The sequence below is a fragment of the Pan troglodytes genome, chromosome 16, assembly GCF_028858775.2.
Source record: "Pan troglodytes isolate AG18354 chromosome 16, NHGRI_mPanTro3-v2.0_pri, whole genome shotgun sequence".
NCBI lineage: Eukaryota > Metazoa > Chordata > Mammalia > Primates > Hominidae > Pan > Pan troglodytes.
In genome coordinates this window covers 25,507,460-25,524,783 of record NC_072414.2, presented here as the reverse complement: position 1 = coordinate 25,524,783, position 17,324 = coordinate 25,507,460, and the positions used below count along the sequence as shown (strand labels likewise).

At 39.0% G+C, this 17,324-nt stretch overlaps 1 protein-coding gene across 9 annotated transcripts in view; it reads right to left on the bottom strand.

Annotated features, from left to right (window-relative positions):
* Positions 1–17,324, bottom strand: part of RYR3 (ryanodine receptor 3) — a 563,725-nt gene that overhangs the window by 270,079 nt on the left and 276,322 nt on the right. For all 9 annotated transcript variants that reach the window (XM_016927886.4, XM_016927893.4, XM_016927892.4 and 6 more), the window contains exons 14-16: positions 15,985–16,120; positions 13,138–13,233; positions 11,506–11,624 (exon numbers count right to left, since the gene is read on the bottom strand). In XM_016927886.4, coding sequence (XP_016783375.2) covers positions 11,506–11,624; positions 13,138–13,233; positions 15,985–16,120 — 351 coding nt within the window. The remainder of the gene's footprint in view (positions 1–11,505; positions 11,625–13,137; positions 13,234–15,984; positions 16,121–17,324) is intronic.

The window sequence follows — 17,324 nt, the reverse complement described above, 5'->3', positions numbered from 1 at the left end:
CTCACACTGTTGCACTGTCGCCCAGGCTGGAGCACAGTGGTGCAATCTTGGCTCACTGCAACCTCCGCCTCCCAGGTTCAAGTGGTTCTCCTGCCTCAGCCTCCTGAGTAGCTGGGAATACAGGCGCCCACAACCCAGCTAATTTTTTGTATTTTTAGTAGAGACAGGGTTTCACTATGTTGACCAGGCTGGTTTCGAACTCCTGACCTCGTAATCTGCCCACCTCAGCCTCCCAAGGTGCTGGGATTACAGGCGTGAGCTACTGCACCTGGCCAGTGAAATCTTTAATAAATAAGCTAGCTTTAAAATTACTGGTAAACTACTATTATAAATGCCTTAAGTATTGCCCAGCATACATTTTTGTTTGTATTTATTCATCAAGCAATTTCATACTTATCCCTGCCGAAATACTGTAAGGTGTCAAAATTTGGCATAGGGGTTACAAAACTACAAGCCCAGCCCAAAACAGAATAATCTTTGCTTTTGTAATTTGTAATAAATAAGACATTGATAAGTGTTTAATGAAAATAGTTGTATCTTGAATTTAGTAAGATTACTGTAACTTCTAATCCGGTGGCTTTAGGCAGTCTAGTCCACAGGCAACAAGGAGGTTTGTTTTGGGAAAGAACTGTTATTGTCTATTTCAAAGCTAAACTACAAACTATGTTCCTCTCAAAGTTAGTTCGGCCTATGCCCAGGAATGAACAAGGACAGCTTGCAGGTTAAGAGGGAAGGGTGGGGGAAGAGAAGGATAGGGAGAGATTTGTTTAAGGATACAAAATTACAGCTAGATGGGAGGAATAAGTTCTAGTGTTCTATAGCAAAGAGATTATGGTTTTTGCCATTGAAAGTAATGGCAAACTGCAATTACTTTTGCACCAATCTAATAGTTAACAATAATATATTATATGGTTTCAAATAGGAGGATATTGACTATTTCCCACACAAAGAAATGATAAATGTTTGAGATGGTGGACATGCTAATTACCCTGATCTGATTACCATGTATTATATGTATCACAACATCACTATGTACCCCATGAACATGTACAAGTATTATTCATCCACTTAAAATAAATAAATAAAAAGAAGTCAGAAATCCAAAAAAAAAAAAAAAAAAAAAAAAAGAGCAATATTGAGTTGGTCAGATCAAATCTCTTTTCAGTGTCTCAGTTATAATTTTGCAACGGCAGTTTTATAACTTTAAATAATGACTGTCACAGTTTTCGTGAATAATCTAGGTAAACAAAACAATTAGGTAAATGTAATGGCACAAATATTTGTAGACAAACTGGTCATAATTTAGAATATAAAGCTATATTAAATCAAATAATAAATATTTCACTACTTGGGTATTTTCCAATAAATACATATTGTAGGAAAACATTATTGTTAAAGAAAAAAAAAGTGTGTCCTTAAAAAAAAGTGAACAAGTTTTGTCTAATTCAAAACTTAAAGGTTATGTATACAACAAGGTGAAAGGAACCAGGAATAAAAAAGATGTAAAGAAAGTTATAAAAATAAAGAGGCTTTTTTTTTTTTTTTGAGGTGAAAAACTTAAAGAGAAATAATTTTATATAAGAAAGAATCTTGTATGGTAAATTTAGTCCTAAAATAAAATCACTGATTTTTTTTAAAAAGGAGGGATGTTCAGAATAAATCAGAAAGTCCAACCCTGTCATGAGCAGTCAGTGTAAGTCACAATAAGAGGATTTACACTTTAAAAAAAATTCACACAGTCAAGTTGTCATATGAAATTTTGGTTTGCTTAGGGAAAAAAACTGAGATAATTTTTTTTTAAAATTAAGGTTATTACATTATTACATCCATGTATCTTCCTGTATGTGCTTTTAAAGTTCTTGTAACATTGAGTTACAGGGCTCTAACTCCTGGGTCTAAAAAGGACACCAAGTCCTGCTAAATCTTAAACACTGATAGCAATTAAAGGCTCATCTTCAGGCCCGATAGAAGATGTCAATCAAAATAAACTGCATTCCTGAGACACACAGCAAGAAATTAAAGCTATTCAACTCCTCAAGGCCCAGGGACTGTCTCCAAACAGGTGGGTGTGTAAGATTATAAGATTGTAAGGTGGGCCAATTTTGAAAGATAAAATAAGTGCAGTTCCTCTATAAACTAATTATTAATGTCAAAGGCAAACTGATGCAAAACCAGTATATGGACCCCTGTGTCAGATTAACAAGGTTTTCTTGAAGCATTAACCAACTTCTTAATAAAGATTATAAAGGTTATAAAAGGCTTACAGAAGTTATATTTTATAATCAAGATTACATTTTATAAATTGTTTACAAAAGTTTGAAAGCAAACGTAATTGACTTCATGCTGTTTCTATTAGGGCTTCCTTGTTTAGAAAATTAAGTCTTCTCTCTCAAAGAATGAAGGTTTTCACTTTTTGAAATGCTTGAATTATCACTTAAATAAATAACTTTACAATGACCTGTAATCCTATTTTGTAGTATCAAGTGTTTTAAACCTTTTATATTTGACAAACTTTCTAAAATCAAATTATAAATTATGTCTTTTTCTAACCTAATCTTTTAAGACATTAGGTTCCCTAAAGTCCAAAAATGACATAATTTAGCTTATTTGGTATAAAAATTATACAGGAAGCATTGTCAAATATGAAATGGTATTTGGTTTCTTTGGGATATATTTGTATAAATGTGTTATTGGTGTGTATTCCAAAATTATGGAAAACTCCTGTAATTCTGATGTACCTTAGTGTACATTATCAGTAATAATCATAATTGTCATTTTAAAATTATTGCGTGCCACAGAGGTAACAAATTTCCTTGTCAGTTGTTTCTTTTAACTATGGCTGCCTTAAAACTTTTTTTCATCCACAAAAAGCTGTCTTGTTTTATCTTGTTTGAAACTTTCTCTAAAAGGTGGGTTTATAATCAGCTGTAGGACTCTAACAGGTGCACTTAAATGCAGGTTTTCTGATAACTTTGGAAATTGTGACATTGGAATAAAGGAAAAAACTTTCAGAACTCTCATGGAGAGCTGAAATGTTCATGGCTATCAAACATAACAGGAGTTAACTGAATTAACTGAAGCAACAAAAAACTGAAGTAATCTTTTTGACTGTTTGCTTCAAATGTTGCTGATACTTTGTTTTGTTTTACAGAGTTAAGAAAACCTTTAAGCTATTTACGGCTTTTAACAATTGAGTAAAGAACAGTCCTGTGAACAAAATTTGGAGCATATTTGTTTCTCTCTACCTAACTTCTCCAGAATTTGGAAACTATTTGTGAGTAGTCTCAATTCATGGCAATAGAGTTATTTGCATAAGTGCAATAAGAATCAGTTTTCTTTTGTAATAGGGCACAGTTGGATACACTGGTTATTTTACCAAGGCTTTGACTGGAATGGTGTGCTTTCCTTTAAGGAATCAAACTTGACTTATGGAGCCAATAAGGCCCTTGGAACAAATGGCCTCATATTTTGTGTACACAGTCCATTTATAGGGTTTCTGAGGTAAGTAAAGAATGTCACTTTCTGACACGTGCAGAAGCCCCAGGTTTATCTTGGACCCTCCAGAGGAGAGGAAATTCACCCAACTCATAGGTATTTGATGGTACAAATCCATGGCTGGGCTCAGCTTTAAGAAGTTGTATCTGAGATTCCTGCTATGGAACAAAGTTCCATCAAAGCCCATTTAAAAGCCTATGTAAAAACTAATTACCCTTGCTGCACTGTATACAAATAATTAGGCCAAGTATAATAAAGCAAACCAGTCCTACCATGATTTGTCTTCAGTGAAAACGGGAAACTGCAGAGAGAAAAATTATGTTTCAAGTAGACCTGTTGTTAGATTCTGGTCTGCCTTGTATTTTTTTCAATTTTTATTATTTTCTACAGTTTGGGACTGAATTCTAATTTTTCCTGGTTAAAAGTCTTCAAAATAATGTTTTCAAATTTTTTCCCTTCTTTTTTCCATTTTTCCTAATTTGGAGTCACTGAAAACTAAGCTGTGCTTTCTTAAAACCCTGTGTACCGAAGCCAGACAACTTAAATAAACTTCAGAAGAAAATAACAGCAACCTGTTTACGTACATAAGCCACTTTCATACCTGCCTACTAATGTATGGACTTCAGAGTAATGTGGCCTATATGGATTTTTCCAGGATTTTTCTTTTGTTCATTGTTTTTTTCTCTCCCTTCCTCCCCACTGTTTTCTGTTCACAGGATGTGGGATTTCACAACCTCCTAAAAATTAACTTTTGGGACCTACCCATCTAGGAATAAACCCTTCTAGCTATGAGAGATCAGATGAAACCTGAGACCAGAGACTCTTCTCTTGTAAAATGCTTTCTCCAAAAGATTAAAAAAACAGAAAAGTGGGGAAATGTGAAAGGAAAATGTCTTTAGCCCTCACAGTCACTAAGGAAAACTCAAGCTGGAAACTGCTTAGGGCAAACCTGCCTCCCATTCTAGTCAAAGTCACTCCTCTGCTCACTGAGATAGATGCATATCTGATTGCCTCCTTTGGAGACGCTAATCACAAACTCAGAAGAATGTAACCATTTGTGTATCACCTATCTGTGACCTGGAAGCTCCCTCTCAGCTTCCCGTCTTCCTGCCTTTGCTTCAAGTTGTCCCACCTTTCCAGACTGAACCATTGTACTTCTTACATATACTGATTGATGTCTCACGTCTCACGTCTCCCTAAATGTCTAAAACCAAGCTGTGTCCGGACCACCTTCAGCACATGTCGTCAGGACTTCCTGGGGCATGTCCTCAACCTTGGCAAAATAAACTTTCTAAATTAACTAAGACCTGTCTCAGATTTTCTGGGTTCACAGGTTCTTCAAAAAGAAAAGGGAGTGCAGATAAGTCTAATCCACCATGGGGGGCATTCAGACATTGCAACTAGAGGCCATCTGTACTTTCTGACTGACGGGGTATCTTGGTGACCGCTGGAATACCTGGCTGGAGAGGCAGGTATTGCTGAGTATTCACCAGACTCCATTTTCTTCTCCTTCTGAACATACAAAGGCTTTATTTCCCACCCTTCACTTGCAGGTATAGGGGACTAAATTCTGGCCAATCGGAAGTGGGTGGCCCCCAGGAGTGGGCCCCACCATCCTTACCTTCCTTCCACTGGATACAGATATCCAACAAGGGATTCCAAAGCCCAAAGATCTCCTTATTTCAAGTGTGATCCCCAGAAGAGCAGCACTGGTACCATCTAGTTCATCAGCAATAGTGCTACCATTCTAGAAATACAGATGCTTAGCCCCAGTCCCACTCCGAAATTACTGAATCAGAGCCCTCATGTTAACATGATCCCCAGGAGACTTGTAAACACCTTATTGTCTGTGAGGCTCTGCCCTTAGGGGATGGTGAAGCCAATAACCACACTCAATCAAGCCCTCCCACTGGCCTTGGAGAGTCATATGAGAAAAAATAAATTTTGACTACGCTAAGCCACTGACAATACGGGGTTGTGTGTCACAGGAGTTAGGCCTCCCTAATCAATGGCCCATTTGTGGGGTTCATTTGTTTCTGGTTTTCATTCTCATCATTGATACCACATTTCATTAGAGAGCCTCTCATTTTGCTTTTTATCTCTATTACTGTCTATCCCAAACACAAGCTTATATGGGAATTATACTTTGAAGATAAATACCTACGGAAACACTGTTTGGCTGCTGCATTTTTGTCACAGCTTTCATCTGTAAAAGCAGTCTGATTAAACAAATGCTAACTATATTTTTTCTGAGATTTTTATGCCAAGTCCTATATTTGAGAAATGGCTGCTATTCAGCCCCTCCAGGCTAAACCTTTGATTCCTGATTTATACTTTCTGAGAATCAATGATATTACTATTTTATCATATATTTTTCTCAAAGGTAGACCCAAATCCTTGCAAAACAAAGAAGATAATAAAAAATATTTATCTATGGCAACTTTGAGCAGGTTTGGAGTAAGGCAGCTTCAGGGGCAAGTAGAAAATGCATACTTTATTTATATTAGCAGAATCTTACTCTGGAAAAACTACAGTGACTGTTAGAATTTTCATCAGTTATTCTTTTTACCAAATAACACAATCAGTGCTACTAACATAGTGTGTTATTAGTTGAAGGTGAGACAGGAGTAGATTCTGGCTCACTCATTTGTTCCTTTTATTCATTTATTAAACCTTCAACAAACACGTATGAATGCTTGCCATGTACAACATCTTAGCCTGGCGCTATGAGGATTACAAAGACAGTCCCTACCACAGAGGAACTTACAGATGTAAGAGAAATAGATGTGAAAAAATAACTATAATAGAAGGCAGACTGGAACAATTATTACAGCAGAGAACAAATCATAAGAAGAGAGGAGACCAATTCCAAATGGAATCAGAAAAAGATTCATGGAGGAAGTGGCGTTTGAACTAAGTTTTAAAGAGCAGACAAGAATTTTTTATTGATTTTTTAATTGACCAGAGAAGAATTTTGATGAGTCCTGGAAAAGTAGGGAAGTGAGGAGCTATTGAAGGATCCACAAGAGTGAAATCATTGAGAGGTCAAAGGGTAAAGTGCATTCAGAAAATATGGAGTGGGCACTGCAACACACTCCTGTCTTTTTCACTCCAAAGACTGTGTTCTTCCCCTATAACTTTTTGACCTCAAATCTGATCATGCTTTTGATGAGTGGCAGTTATTTCCATGAAAGGGACAAAGCTAACAACTTAAATATTTTAGCAAAGAAGTAAAGGTATAATCATTGCTACCATTATATGTAGTCTCAATTCTAAGCATATGATTGGAAGTGGCAAGGTACAGAAAGAATTTTTACATCTCAAACCTATGAGATGTAAAATTATATTTAAAGGAAAAATGTCATATCCTGAAGGCTACCTTCATGAACCCATAGGAGCTCTCCAATTCCAGTCTGTGAAACACTAACTTATTATATGAAAATGCCTTCGAGGCAATCCCATTTACAACAGCTGCCAAAAAAACAAAACCCTATGAAAATATTTAACCAAGGAGGTGAAAGACCTCTAAAAAAAATTACGAAACACTGATGAAAGAAATTGCAGATGACACAAAATGGAAAACCTCCCATGCTCATGGATCAGAAGAAGAATGAATATCTTTGAAATGACCATACTGCCCAAAGAAATCTATAGATTCAATACAATCCCTATCAAAATACCAGTGTCATTCACAGAATTAGAAAAAACAATCCTAAAATTCATATGTAACCAAAAAAGAACTCGAGTAGCCCAGACAATCCTGAGCAAAAATAACAAAGCTGGAAGCATCACATTACTTTCAGGCCTCTGAGCCCAAGCTAAGCCAACGTATCCCCTGAGACCGCACGTATATGTCCAGATGGCCTGAAGCAAGTGAAGAATCACAAAAGAAGTGAAAATGGCCGGTTCCTGCCTTAACTGATGACATTCCACCATTGTGATTTGTTCCTGCCCCACCTTAACTGAGAGATTAACCTTGTGAAATTCCTTCTCCTAGCTCAGAAGCTCCCCCACGGAGCACCTTGTGACCCCCGCCCCTGCCCACAAGAGAACAACCCCCTTTGACTGTAATTTTCCACTACCCACCCAAATCCTATAAAATGGCCCCACCCCTATCTCTCTTCACTGACTCTCTTTTCGAACTTAGCCCACCTGCACCCAGGTGAAATCAACAGCCTTGTTGCTCACACAAAGCCTGTTTGGTGGTCTCTTCACACGGACACACATGACACAATTACTTGACCTCAAATTATACTACAAGGCTATAGTAAGCAAAATAGCATGGTACTGGTATAAAAATAGACACATGGATCATTGGAACAGAATAGAGAACTTAGAAATAAAGCCACATAGCTATAGCCAACTGATCTCTGACAAAGTCAACAAGAACATACACCATGGAAAGGACACCCTTTTCAACAAACAGTGCTGGCAACTTTGGATTGCCATATGCAGAAGAATGAAAATGGGATCCCTCTCTTTCACTATATACAAAAATCAACTCAAGATATAATTAAAGACTTCAGTGTAAGACCTGAAACTATAAAAATCCTAGAAGTAAATCTAGGGAAAATTCTTCTGGACATTGGTCTAGGCAAAGAATTTATGACTAAGACGTCAGAAGCACAAGCAACAAAAACAAAAAATAGATAAATGGGACTTAATTAAATTAAAAAGCTCTGCAAAGCAAAATAAATAATCAATAGAGTGAACAGAAAACCTATAGAATAGGAGAAAATATCTGCCAACTATGCATCCAACAAAGGACTAATACCCAGAATTTACAGGGAACTCAAACAACTCAACAACAACAACAAAAAACAAATAATCCCATTAAAAAGTGAGCAAAGGACATGGACATTTCTCAAACGAAGACACACAAATGGCCAACAAGCATATGAAAAAATGCTCAGCGTCACTAATCATCAGCGAAGTGCAAACTAAAACCACTATGAGATGTCATCTTAACACTAGTCAGGATGGCCATTATTGAAAAGATTAAAACATAATAAATGTCGCTGAGGATACAGAGAAAAGGGAATGCTTATACACGTTGGTAGGAATGTAAATTAGTACAACCCCTATGGAAAACAGTATGGAGATTTCTCAAAGAACTAAAAATAGATCTACCATTTTTGATCCAGCAATCCCACTACTGGGTATCTACCCAAAGGAAAATAAATTGCTATATCAAAAAGATATCTGCATTTGTATGTTTATCACAGCCCTATTCACAATAGCAAAGACATGGAACGAACGTACATATCCATCAATGGAAGATTAGAAAATGTGGTTTATATACACACACACACAATGGAATACTGTTCAGTCATAAAAAAAGAATGAAATCAGATTTTTGCAGCAACATAGATGGAACTGGAAGCTATAATTTTAAGTGAAATAATTCAAATACAGAATGTCAAATACTGCATATTCTCACTTATAAGTGGGAGCTAAATAATGTGGAGATGCGGACATAGAGAGTGGAGTGATAGGTGTTGGCAACTTGGAAGTGTGGGAGGGGGTAAATGATGAGAAATTGCTTAATGAGTACAATGTACATTATTTGGGTTGGGGTTACAATAAAAACCCAGACATCAGCACTACACAATATATCCAGGTAACGAAATTGCACTTGTACCCCTTATTTTTTTTATAAATAAAAAAAGCAAAGGAAATGCTTTCTAGGGTGAATTTTTCACTGCAAAAGTTTTGTATTTAGATAATTATAAAAATAAAATCACAAAATTAAATATATTCTCACAGAACATTTGGATTCTAAAGAATATATTCACAGGCTGCAGCTTGAGAAACACTGGAAAGAATATTCAACTTCTGCTCCTAGTTTGTCATTAATTAGCTGTGTGGCTCCTGGGAAACTGCTTAACGTCTAAGGACCCAGGCCCCGGCCTTCTTTCTGCCACTGTCATGTACAAATAATAATGATGCTATGTCATAAGGTCGTAATGAGACCTGAATAAGATACACATGAACACTGACAGCAATAACTGGCATTTGTTAAGTGCAAAATAAATGCTGGTTATCATTACTGTTGTTGCTCTTGTGGGAAGACTTCTGAGGTCCCTTGTGGCTTTAAAATTCTGCATATTTTGAGTCATTGTCTTCACCGAAAACTAAGTGGATTAGTCAGAGACTCCTGAAATTCTAGGACTGGAGACAACAATGCAGCCTGGAGAGAAAAACATGACCTTGGCATTTTCCAAGCAAAGATGAAGTGTTGCAATGGAAGTCTGGCCTCCACTCAGCACATTCTTTGCAAAATGACCACAAATACATTAGTGATGGTTTGAACCTGTTTTTTCTCTTTGAAAATGAAAGCTATCCAATGGAATAGTACCTAAGGAAGGATCTGAATTCATGACAAACCTTTACCCAAAAATCTATCCAAAGATGGAAAAGGAACATCTTTGAAAAGACTCTTATGTACCGAGATCACATTGCTTTAACTTTTACATTACCAGAATTTCTCTAACAAGGTCTTGGTTCTAGAAGATTAAAGGCTACTCTGATAACATATCAGATCAGGCATTGATTTCTAGCAAAATACTTCAGCTTGATGGGCCTCAGTTTTCTCAACTGTGGAATGGGTAGAATAGTAATCAACTTGCCACCAAGTGACATGCATCAAATGCTTTGTGGCTTTTGGCTGAAAGAAGCCACAACAAAGTTGGTTATTTATTAAGTACACTATGTGTTCTAATAATAAAGAAACCTCTGGGGCAATGAAACGAGAGCAGCTTTCCTGTCAAAAGGCTTCTCTGACATTTTCACATAGCCCGTGGCTCCTAGCATGTGTTGCTCAGGTGCCTATTTATTATTCTCATTACACTTCGCAGACAGGAAGGAATATGTTGGAACGCAGAGAATCTGGACTGAAGCGGAAGCTTCATGTTTGCCTTTGATTTGCTGCATTTGGAAAAGCGATTTCAGATCCCACGTATTTATTTTATTATTTGTCAAGCAATTTCCCACATGCTAAGGACCATGGCTTTCTGCTGCCCAAGGCTGATGCATGTCATACAGTCTATGCTGCCGAGTCTCAATCTCCCGGACACACTGAGCTGTCTCAAATACGCAGTCCCCCCAGATGATGACAAGCAGAGACTGCCAGTGACGAAGCCTACTTCTCCCCACTCTGTAGAAGCACAGCTGCAGTCCCACATGTCTCATCATGCCATCTGCTCTGAAATACACCTCCTGAGCCGTTGAATATCGCATCTGGCCACTAATTAGCACGATAGCCCCCGTGTGTGCAGATGTTGAAGGGTCAGGAAAAAAACTCCCCATATTTTAGTAGACTTTCCCCACAGATCACTGTGTCTTAGAGATATAACTTCATAAAAATAGAGATGTTAGAACTATAAGAGATCTCAAAAAAATGATAATAGCATTCCACTTAGTGAGATGCCCTTGTCACCATTTTACAGATGACATAACTGAGGCCCCAACTCATATAGCTGCTTTGTATAAAAGGGAAGGACCAGTGGCTTCAGTTCTGCTTGCACACGCACAGATTCATTTACTTCATTTGGTTTCACTCATAGTAAATCTGATTTTGTTTAATAACAAACCACGTTGCTAAGACTTTCTACACTGTTTTAAATCTGATTTCTTCATACCTTTTCTATACAGCTTGTTATAAGCTGTTTCACTACGAAGTTCCTGGATCCTAGGGTGAAAGCCAGTCCCATACGGCTGGCCATGTGCAGACAGAGCCTACTGAGTGTCCCACAGTGAGCTGGTGTTAAGGGTTAATGATAATGAGCAGCGATTGGGGAGCTGTTGGAAACCCAGGGCACCATCCAAAGTCCAGTGTGGCTGCCCAGCTTGGAGAGTGCTTGTATGCGGGGAAAGTCTTTTTCCAGTTTCCTAAGATTTTTATCAAAGTCAAGAAAGACTAATCAACATGCTCTCAGTAAAACACAATGGTCATGAACAATGGGGAGGGAAACACCAGGCAAAGTCAATCACCGTTCTTTCCACACCTACCTTGTGATTCCGCCCGTGCTTATCCAACAGGGAGATGATGGACTTGATGTGGCCCTCTGCTATCAGATTTAAGGCTTCTGGGCTTTCAGTTAAGATGCAGTGCAAAACTTCCAAGATACCTACATGAATGCCACAAACATCAAATTTGGACATTAAATGCCCTGCAGAAGTGACCACAATTTAGAAACCTGAGTATGAACAGTCCTTCCTGAGGGGACAGGATATCATCAATTCTTTGAATCTATCAAATATTTCCAGCCAGAAAAAAAAATGCATCATTTCCGGTAGACTTCAGAGCCCCCTGGGAGCCAACCAGTCTGTAATTTACTGGTGATTTTAATTCAGCACAAACCCTATCTCCCGCTTCCTGGACAAAGACATGATCTTTGTATGTCAAAATACAGAGAAGCAGCTATAAAATAAAATTTTTCATTTGATCAAACCACATAATACTTCATTTAAAAATAGATATAAAAGAAGACGTCCAGTTTACTATAAATTCTAAAGGTCATTCAAGTAATTTGGAAAATATTCTGAGTTTCTCCCAAATAAGAATTTTTCTAGGAACTACACTAGAAATTATTTTTATTTTAGGTCTACTCATGTATCAAACAAATTGTAAGCTCACACAATAAAGTCTATTTGGCTTTTCCCCCTTTTTTTTGGCACACTGGATAGGTTATATAAGTGAAGGCTTAAGAAAAACTAGTGCCTCTGCAGCCTGGCACATACACGGTAATATCATGATTGAAATTCAAGGGAAGTAGGTGGCTAATAGCTTAATTAGTTTTATTAGGAAAATTTCTTTTGATTCTGTTTTTTTCTCAATGTTTTCATAAGTTACCCTGAAATGTAATCTAGCCCATAAGACCAAGGCACTGAAGAAAAGAGAGGCTTAGGAAGACGTGTGTAGGTGGATGATCCTTGGGGGAACCTCTCTTGGCCGGTCTGTTAAAGCACCTGTCATTTCTACACTGTGAGAAAAGCATCAAAACCCTTCAGCTTTCCCATGAGGGGCCTATACCTGCCATGTTTACTCATCTCGGAGGAAGCAAACTGCTAAGCCCTGCAGCATGGTCACTTCCCAATGATGACCACACTCTTGGCTCAGATTCTCCATAAGTCATGAGGGAGGACTATAGATATGATGTGAAGGGTGAGTCACGGGAGAGAGGGTGAGTGGGGATCATTTTTCCTCTCATCCCTGTCATTCTTCACTCCCGCTTTTAGACTGTAAGAAATAGTTTGGGCAACATTGAAAAGGGTTTAAAAACCCAGAGAATAAGAATATAATGGGAGTTAGAAGGAGACCAGGATCACTGGGTGGGTGAGGTGGCGGGGAGGAGGGGGGTGATTAATGGACCCAAGGATTAAAAATGAAGGCACGGAATAACAATGAAGGCACAGAGTAAAAAATTTAAAAAGGAAGGATTGTTGAAGTCTGGGTTAGAGTTGTTAAATAAAGTCGTACAGGTGCCAGGAAGCTTGAAGACTATTTCTTTTTAATTTTGAAGTATGATTTGAGGATTGTTTGCAATCCACTGGAAAAGATTCAACTTTGTTTTCTTTTTTTACAGAAAGAAAAAAAACACCCTTCATCTTTTCTAGTTATAGTTTCCTGTCAATTCTCACCTGAGGAAGATTCTAGTCTGTCCAATTTACTGATGAGCCAATCAAGGTTATTGGAGAATTGAGCGCAATTGTTTCTGTTTCCGCGAATGAGAGCAGCTGCAAACAAGGAGATATTTGATCATAGAGGTTAAAGGATATAATGATGGGCATGAGAACTTGGAAAGCTGTCGAATACTTCACTTGCTTAGCGACTAAAAGGAACTGAATGCCAATCTCACCCTATCTAGCCCTTTGACACAATTCTTTCTTTTTTTGTCTTTTTTTAAGTGACAGTCTCACCCAGTCACCCAGGCTGGAGTGTAGTGGCTCACTGCAGCCTCAAACTCCTGGGCTTAAGTGATCCTCTTGCCTCAGCCTCCAGAGTAGCTGAGACTACAGGCATGCACCACCATGCCCAGCGAATTTTTAAGTTTTTTTTGTTTGTTTGTTTGTTTTTTGAGATGGAGTTTTCACTCTTGTTGCCCAGGCTGGAGTACAGTGGTGCAATCTCGGCTCACTGCAACCTCCACCTCCTGGGTTCAAGTGATTCTCCTGCCTCAGCCTCCCAAGTAGCTGGGATTACAGGCATGCACCACCACACCCAGCTAATTTTTGTATTTTTAGTAGAGACAGGGCTTCACCATGTTGGCCAGGCTGGTCTCGAACTCCTGACCTCAAGTGATCCACCTGCCTCAGCCTCCCAAAGTGCTGGGATTACAGGAGCGAGCTACCATGCCTGGCGTAAATATTTTTTATTGAGATGGGGGTCTCACTATGTTGCCCAGGCTGGTCTTGAACTCTTGGTGTCAATTGATCCTCCTCACCTCAGCCTCCCAAACTGTTGGAATTACAGGTGTGAACCACCACACCCAACCTCTTTCTATACTTAGAAAAATAAAAATCTAGTATTGACTCACTTTACAAGTATTTCCAGAGAGTCTGCTATGTACCAAACACCTGTCCAGTTGTTCAGACTAGAGCAATGAGAAAGGGAGGGAGATTCCCTGCCTTCATCAAGTAGGCAATGGAGACAATAAATGCATAGAGTAATGAAATTACTTCAGATAGTGATAAGCAAGAATTTAATATTGGCTTGGTTACTGACTTAAGAACTCAACTTCTTGCAATGTTTTCTTAAATTTAGCTACAGATTTATTATTCTTCAGCGCTAAAGGAAGGCATCCCAGTGAACACAGCTGGAAAGGTTGGCTACACAGTAATGGATGAAAAATAGCAACATGTAACTATAAAATATCTAAAATATATCCCTATTTGACAGTGGTTCTTGAGTCATGGTCCCTGGATCAGCATCACCTAAGAATTTGTTAAAAACGCAAATTCTCAGGCCTCATCCAGCTTTACTGATTTAGAAACTCTGGGGTGGGGCTCGGCATCTGTATTGTAACCAGCTCTCCAGCTGACCCTGATGTCTGTTCCTACTTGAAAGCCACTGGCAGATGATACTGCAGAGAGAGGGAGAAAATATGCTGTCATTTGAGTTTTACCAATCTACACCAAATAACCTTCTCTCCACAGGGCAAAAAGAGTAGACGCAAATCTGGAACAAGTCCATGTAAATTGATTCGCCCACAAGTAGCTTGCCCTTCACATGATACGTTTGAATTGGAATTTCACTGAGGCTGATACATGGCAAATTTAGGATAAAGAAAGGCCTCCTCCAGGGCCTCAGCTTTGTATCTTCAGTCAGTAAAGGACACAATTCAAGTCTGAGCTCCTAACCTCCTTTTCAGATCAGTTGCAGCAAGGAAGTTAAGCATAAGAGTCCTGGAGTTAGACTGCTGGGTCTCAAGCCATAGCTCCATCAGTTACTAGATGTGTAACCTTGGGTTATGAGCATCTATGTACATCGGTTTCTTCATCAGTGAAATGACAATAATAATAGTAACTGACCCTTAAAGTGTTGCTCTGGAGTTCAAAAGCGATATTTCACCGCTCACAAAGAGATCAATAATTGTTAGGTATTATTGTTAAAATCATGCCTACTGGGTCAATACAAAACATTAGAGTTTGAAGACACTTTACAGGGTCATACAGTGGCAATTGATCAGTACTGTGGTAATCCAATCAGCCTCAACCCTAAGCTGGGGAATAGGTCCGGACTGATTTCTCTGGGCTCCCTTCTGGCCTAGCGAACTTCCTATGATAGATTTCCTCTCAGTGGGACACACACTTCAGAGCAAAGCCCTAAAGTACTAGCTTATCACAGTGTCTGAGCAACTCCTGGTGGCCGCCTTCTTGCACAGGCTCATACTGTCTTCTCTCTGCCTCCCACCCATAGGCGGGTGGCCTAGGCCTATTGGATGGAACCTGTTGTAGCAGGCATCAGAACTTCACTACACACTCCATATTGTGAGAAGATAAGCTTGTTGCTGGAATATTCTTACTTCCCACCTTTTTCTTTTCACCAAAATGAAATAAATTACAGGCCAAAGCAGTGAGAATCATGACTAACAAGTGGACAAGTGAGAGGGCACAGATTTAAAAGAATAACAATTCTTAAAGTGCAGGTGATATCTTTGCAGAAGTTTAAAACTGGAAGACATCATAAATGTGTTCTAGTCTCGTTTCCTCATGAAAGGTAAGGAATAGAGGTTGAGGGAGTGTAGATGTCTGTCAAAGAGTTTCCCAGGTAGTTACAGGGAAACTGATTATCATCTGCTTCCACTGGCTGCTACTAGTTAACAGAATGAACAGCTGGGTTAAAATTGAATGGTTAACAAAAGACTTCTAAGGAATGAGGCAGTCCAAGTATCACAGGGTTAATGGCAAGTTAAAGACAATCTTGGGATTGCACGTGGAAATCCCATGGAAATCATCCCAGGGAGAAGGCACTGTATGTGTACTTACCCAGCAATTTGTAGAGGAGGTTCAGAATTTCTTTCCAGGCCATGCCACTCTCTTCCCTTGCAATCCCTGCAAAGTGTGCTACGCTATTGTAGATATTTAAGCGGTCAATGCAATTTAAGACAAGGGCCAACATTCCCTGAGAAGGAGAGTGGAGGAAAATGTAAACATTGCTGATTAAGAAAGCACAATCCCTTTTGCTCTTTCCCCTCCTGTATCATTCACCTTTTAAAGCTGAAAATGCCAATATGCAAATAGACCTTCATGGTGCCAGTTGGGTTTTGTTTTTTTTCCCTCCTAAAAACAAAATATGTATTTTTATGTCTGAGAGACCTAAATAGCATCCATTTGGAGAGTGAGTCAGCAGCCTCTTCTGACGGGTTGCCCCCACGTGCTTAACTCAATCCAAGGACATACTTAGGAAGAGGGAGGGTGAATGAGTTTCACAAAAACCTGCTTTCAGTCTGGTGTGAAGTGGTTCTGACTCACCCAGAAACAGCTCTGGATATAGTACCTATTTTTCTCTTAAATATCAAGTAAGTTCAAGTTCCATTCAGATGCACAAAACAGCCATGCTTGCTTCCTACCTCCCCACCCCCCCGGCCCCCTGCAAAAAAAGGGGATTTAGAAACAATAGCAGTACAAGAGGATCTTCAACCACTTTTCTAGCTAATTTGAAATACTATGCCACCCAGTAAAAATCTGTGCTAGCTGTTCTTAGCGCATGGGAGGGAGATGGTAAATGGAATTTCAGTAGCCTTTAAGTCATAGAGAATGCCCCTGAGGCCAAAGTCTGGTTAGATCAGAAGACTGAGCTGGGATGGTTTACATCCCACACCACTAACTTTGGAAATGCCCAAGGGACAAGCCCTGTGCCCAGGCATGGCAGGCCCAGAAGTACAACCATGGCCTGTTGGCACTAAATCATCACATCTCCGAGTCTGGAAAAGGCTTGTGGCTTGTCTGTGGTCACACACAGCTGGAGATGGAACCAGAATGAGGTCCTGGGTCTCTTAAGCCCCTAGCTGATATTTTCCTCATGGCCAGGCCCCACTCCCAGTGACTCAGATGCTCAATTCTGACATAAGACAGCGTCTTCTGTGTCTTTTAAACCAGCTTCTCAGGTATTCTCAATGTGGTAGAATCCAGGCATCTGTATTTTTCAAACAGGTTTCCCAGGTAATTCTAACGTTTCCCAAAACTTGGGAATCACAGCCAATGTCATGCTCTCACAGCTGAAATTTACTGAAAATGTATATTTGATACACATGTGGCACTGAAGCTTTAAAATGTAATCTGGTTTGAACGTGCGAGCCATTGCTAATGTAACCAGGTTTGGTGGA